Genomic DNA, 5,934 nt, shown 5'->3' with positions numbered 1-5,934 from the left:
TTTCACGATTTTTGCAATGCGACAAAAGTATTGGTCAACAGAAGAAGAATTGAGGCCTTTGTTCCCGATTTTTGGTCTTTTCGGCCTATCATCATTAGCTATCACGTATGTCACATCCCGTTTATTTTCAAATGCATCATACGGTTTTGTCAGTTTGACAATATTCTTTCTGCTCACTGGTAAGACTTAATATCAATATATTTGGTACTAAATCGTTACGGCTAAATAATAAATGAAATTATTTGCTCTTGTAGGTACGACTTTATTCAAATTGATTTCAATTTTAATGTTTCCGATTTTAAATCTAATTGAAATCGCAAACCAGTTAAAAGAAGTCTTTCTCATATTTCCACACTACGCATTGGCCTATAGCTTATATAACGTGAATAATTTCCGGATTTCTAATGAAGTGTGCCTTCTGAATTTGTCAAGATTACAAAAAATGTCAAAGAATGGAACAACGGACATTGGTTGCAATGCCATCAAGTGTGGTATGTCATTTTTTTCTACGGCTGTGAGAATGTCATTTACAATTTCTTTCAAATTTCAGATGGAAATATTTACGACTGGGATGAGCCGGGAATTGGTCGCAGTCTCACATACATGACATTAATTGCTGTTATTTTCATTACTATTCTATGGATTATCGAATATCGAATTATTCCGATCATTTTTCATCATTTTGCCGGGCTTACACAAAATGTACCGCCACTTTTAGTCACCAATACAATTGATAGCAATGTGATAAATGAGAAAATCAAAGTGAACGCAATGACATCAACTGATTTAAAGAGCAATAATTTGGTACTTCGTAATCTTAGTAAATATTATGGACAATTCAAGGCTGTTAATGGAATAAGCGTTGCGGTCAAAAGGTATGTCACATTATTGATACCTATTCGAGATAATTTAGTTCTATCTGTACTTGAAAATAGACAGGAATGTTTCGGTCTGCTTGGCGTGAATGGTGCGGGCAAAACTACCACATTTAAAATGATAACTGGTGACACATCCATTTCAAGTGGAGATGCTTTTATCAATGGAATGAATTTAAAAAAGGACTTGGATGAAGTACATAAATTAATAGGATACTGCCCGCAATTCGATGCTTTGCTTGACAATCTCACCGGAACGCAAACACTGGAAATCTTTGGTTTGCTGCGCGGTTATCGAAGGAAAGATATTTCTGCCATGAGCGATCGATTGGCCGAAAGATTGAACTTCACCAAGCACATTGACAAAGTGATCAAAAGCTATTCAGGTGGCAACAAAAGAAAACTCAGCACGGCTATCGCTTTGATGGGCACACCATCCGTAGTATATTTGGGTATAAAACCAAAATTTACTTCAAATAATCAATTTAGTAAAAAAATTAAATGATTTTTCTTCAGACGAACCAAGTTCCGGTATGGACCCCGGTAGCAAAAAAAATCTTTGGGATTTTGTGTCACAAGTGCGTAATTCAGGAACATCAATTGTACTCACGTCGCATAGCATGGAAGAGTGTGAGGCACTTTGTAACCGAATTGCAATTATGGTGAACGGTGAATTCAAGTGTCTGGGATCGGCACAACATTTGAAGAGTCAATTTTCAAAAGGATTCATACTCACAATTAAAATACGTTTAAGTGAAGATCAAATTGAAAGGAGCGAACAAATAAGCCGAATCAACTATTTCATTCACGATCAATTCCCTGGTGCATATCTGAAGTAAGTGATTTCATACCGATTGAAATGGCAACGATTTAATATTAATGTTTTTTAGAGAGCAATATCAAGGATTATTAACGTTTTACCTGCCACACACGAGCGAATTGAAATGGTCCACATTGTTTGATTACATGGAAAATGTGAAAAGAGAACTGGGCGTCGAGGATTATACGATAAGTCAAACTACACTTGAACAAGTGTTCTTATCATTTGCAAGAACTCACTATAAACGGTGCCAAAATATTTCACAACAACCAAAAACGCCTTGATGTTCAACTCTTTTATTTATTTCTTGTTTAGTTGATAAGTATTGTTTTATTTTAATTTTGATAATTAAAAACAAAAATTGATGAAAAAAAGACTGCGTTTAGCATGAAACACAACACCGCTATAAAATATATATTGTAGTAATTAAGTATACAACTGTAATGACTTTCATATTGGAAAATACAATGAATTTTTTTTAAAACTTATCATTTGTCATTGAAACCATGATTTCTAGAGTTCATTTGAAATTTACAGAAACTGGATACAAACTACGTGCAATGCTCGAACATCGAATAGAAGATATTGTAATCATTCAAGTTAAAATTTCCTGGCGCATGTTTAGATATTTGTTTGTTTATCACCGTTTTTAAGATAATGATTTCTTTTTGAGAAAAAAAAGATAATGATGCGAAAAAGACTGTTACTCATTGCATTCAGTTCCCTTGCGTGTACTAAATATTAATGACTGATTGAATTTCAATATATCTAAACCGAACACATCGGTCTAGACGCCAAACTCCAAAACTGGCAAAGTTGCGAATATGATGACATCAAACATGTGTTAGTAAGTTAATATTAATTTTTCCATAAATATGTAAAAAGAACAATATCGTATGTGCGAACATCAATAATGCAATCGATGCATTATTAATGTGTCATACCTGAATTCATTAAAAAAATCGTTTTGTATTGTTATTTGACCAAAACAATATTCCATAATTTGCAACCTTGTCATCAGCTGAACTGTATGTGAAATAATGAATTTTGCATAGAAGTGTACAATTTTGTTATCAGTAGGAAGTTGGGATCGGTGTGTACCGGTCATAAGTCCATTTACACGCATACACACGCCAATTGTGGACTTCTTACTACGCCTATGCATTTGGACGATAAAAATCGCATGGAGTACATCATCTATTCGTTAACATATAGATGTGTCGGTCGAATTTATGCTGATTAAACTTCTAGTGCTTGTGAATGCGATAGTTTATTAAATTGTAGTATTTACTTATCAACCGTCGACGAATCATAAGGCATAATACGACACCATACGGTCATAGCCAAATTATACCAAACAAACAACGCATTGAACATGAAATCAAATAGTTGGATACAACGGATATTATCCAGTAAAAATGGTAAGAATTATTATTGAATTTATTTATTCCTTTTTTTGGTGTATAGTACATTTTGTGTTCATTGATATTTGTTCATGTGTAATTTTACAGACAAAAATAACGCCAACGACCAATTTAAAACTGTTGAAAGTGTGAAATTACCAAGCAATAAGAATGGTACAGTTGAACCAAAGCGAAAAACTGCCGAAATTTTCGATAAATTTTGTCTTCTAATGTGGAAAAATTGTTTAATTCAATATCGTCACAAAACCCAAACGGCCGTTCTCATTCTAATCCCGATATTGTTCACTGCAAATTTACCATTCATACGAAGCTTGATACGGCCTGAAGTTAATTTACAGAAAACAAACTTCAATGCATTCAACATAAACAAAATACCCAAATTGTAAGTAGTTTTTTAAAATAATTTTTCAATGTTTCAAATATTTAAACGACCAAAAATGTGAAAAAATGAATGTAAAACATGATGTTTCGAATATTGGATTATTCATTGATTTGATTTAGATTTTTTTCAAATCAAAATAAAAAGGTCAAATCGTACATTATTCAAATCATTTAAATCATTTGATTTGATTTAAAATATACACGACCATCCAAACCAAATCAAATGTTTTGTGCACTTCAAATCATGATTTTTCTTACGATTTGTTGATTTAACAAATCATTTTATCTCAAATCTGAGAATCTCTACACACAAAAATATGCGTGATCGAATGAGTTTAAGTGTTATTTATTCAAAAATTGATTGAATGTTAGAATAATTTTGCGAGTTTAACTGCTAACATGTAGCCGGTTTTTCATAGTTCTCGTTGAAAAGCTGTGCTTTTATTTTTTGAAATCACTTCGTTTCAATTTGAATCATCAAATCGTTTAACTAATTGAAGCAAAAACGCCGAGCATTAAACCCATATATTTAGATAACAGCGTATGTAGCTTTGTGCCTATGACTCATCAATTACACGCGTCGCAAACACCATATGAACACACTTGCGGACATACGACCAGTGGAATATACTTTATTGGCATGTGCACTGTTTCACAATACCACAACAACGATTTTGTTGACGCGCACACAAAAATAAATAAATAAACGCTTTAACATTTACGATGTTTAAGATCGTTGTGTATTTTTGCAAAATCGAAAGTAATTGGAGTTTTTATAAGAAATGATTCTTCATACTAGTTGGTTCTTTATGTTTAGATTTTTTTTAAATGTCATTTGCTTATTTTCCATTTGTTCTCTTTTTAGTGATACGAAAATTGACAATCACCTAATGAATTTTTCATTAGTATATTCACCCAAAAATATTGTATTAGCAGAATTGCTCGGAATTGTGGCTAGAGATCTTGGACTTAGTCCATTCCATGGTGTGGATAGACCAGAACAAGTTGAGAATATAACAGCAAGGCATGAGTTCTTGGCTGGCGTTGTATTCGATCATGATGCTGTAAGTATTTTTCAAACATAACATCATGTGACTTCTATAATGCGACAGCAAAAAATCATCTAATTTATTTGAAAATTCACAGAATATAACCAAACTGCCGAAGAATCTTGTTTATACCTTACGTTTTCCAAGTGAATTGAGAAACGCATTAGATCCATTGATATTTCATTGGCAAACAAATATGCAATATCCATTATTTTCGGGTGGTGGTCCACGTAAAAAGTCAAGCGATACAGGCGGTGCTCCAAATTACTTTTCCGAAGGATTTCTATCAATACAAAATGCAATCGCAAATGCCTTTATGACATTGAGTAGCAATGACAGTGCACATACGTCGAACATTCAGATGCAACGATTTCCGTACCCGCCATACACAAATGATATTCTTTTCGATGGCTTGGAAGGATCCGTTGGGCTATTCATAATGTTAAGTTTTGTGTATTCGATAATCAGCACCGTTCGATTTATCGCCGTGGAAAAGGAGAAACAATTGAAAGAAATTATGAAAATTATGGGCATGCCAGTTTGGTTACATTGGACCAGTTGGTTTGTGCGCACAATGACCTTCTTGCTAATATCTAACACTTTTTTAGTCGCACTGCTAAAGGTAATTTTGAATTTTATCGAATTTTGAACCGTTTTTTAATCGATTTTTTCTTTTACACTTTAGACGCAGATTTGTGACTCTTCTTTTGCTGTTTTCACAAATTCAAATTCGTTTGCCATTTGGATTCTTCTGCTTGTGTATAGCGTTGCAATAACAACATACTGTTTCATGTTAAGTGTCCTATTTTCGAAAGCAAATACTGCTGCCACTGTATCCGGACTGATATGGTTCGTTTCTTATATGCCATTTGTGTTTCTCACAATAAATCATGTGAATGTACCGACGTTGGTGCAATGGTTGGCTTGCGTTTCACCGAATGTCGCAATGTCATATGGATTCAAAACAATTGTTGATTTCGAGAGAAATGGCCATGGATTGCAATGGTCGAATTTTTGGAGCTATCCAATAACCGAGAATAATATCGCAGTTGGAACAACCATTTACTTTATGTTGATGACATCATTTGTACTTCTTTTGATGGCACTTTATATCGAAAAAGTGTATCCCGGTGAATATGGTGTACCAGAGAAATGGAATTTCTTTTGTAATTGTGACTTTTGGTTTGGTAATCACGATTTATTGATCGAAAATGATTCATTGCATGACGATGAAGTGAATAATGATTTTGAATCAGATTCCACCAAGTGTATGTCAGAGAAATGGAACTGGGTTTTCAAGAATGATTCTTGGCACAATAACAATGAGAAAGAATATCCGAACTTTGAAGACGAACCATTGAATTGTGAGGCCGGTGTTCGAGTGA

The 5,934-nt window shown here is 33.7% G+C and overlaps 2 protein-coding genes across 2 annotated transcripts; both read left to right on the top strand.

The window, feature by feature from the left end:
• The first annotated feature begins 6 nt into the window (after positions 1-6).
• LOC116350555 (ATP-binding cassette sub-family A member 3-like) lies at positions 7-2,093 on the top strand. The gene is made up of 6 exons (XM_031782362.1): positions 7-179; positions 255-491; positions 551-875; positions 936-1,327; positions 1,392-1,710; positions 1,766-2,093. Exons 1-6 carry the CDS (start codon positions 17-19, stop codon positions 1,977-1,979), a joined length of 1,650 nt encoding a protein of 549 aa, XP_031638222.1. The 5' UTR covers positions 7-16; the 3' UTR covers positions 1,980-2,093.
• An 878-nt stretch (positions 2,094-2,971) lies between these two features.
• Positions 2,972-5,924, top strand: LOC116350556 (ATP-binding cassette sub-family A member 3-like; the record flags this gene model as incomplete). Its single annotated transcript, XM_031782363.1, has 5 exons — positions 2,972-3,116; positions 3,207-3,501; positions 4,366-4,564; positions 4,647-5,171; positions 5,235-5,924. Coding segments are annotated over exons 1-5 (1,755 nt in total), but the record flags the coding sequence as incomplete, so codon positions are not given.
• Positions 5,925-5,934: the final 10 nt, after the last annotated feature.

Source organism: Contarinia nasturtii, unplaced genomic scaffold (assembly GCF_009176525.2).
Source record: "Contarinia nasturtii isolate CC-2019 unplaced genomic scaffold, AAFC_CNas_1.1 Cnas_scaffold_4308, whole genome shotgun sequence".
Lineage (NCBI taxonomy): Eukaryota > Metazoa > Arthropoda > Insecta > Diptera > Cecidomyiidae > Contarinia > Contarinia nasturtii.
This window is presented reverse-complemented; position numbering and strand designations above follow the sequence as displayed.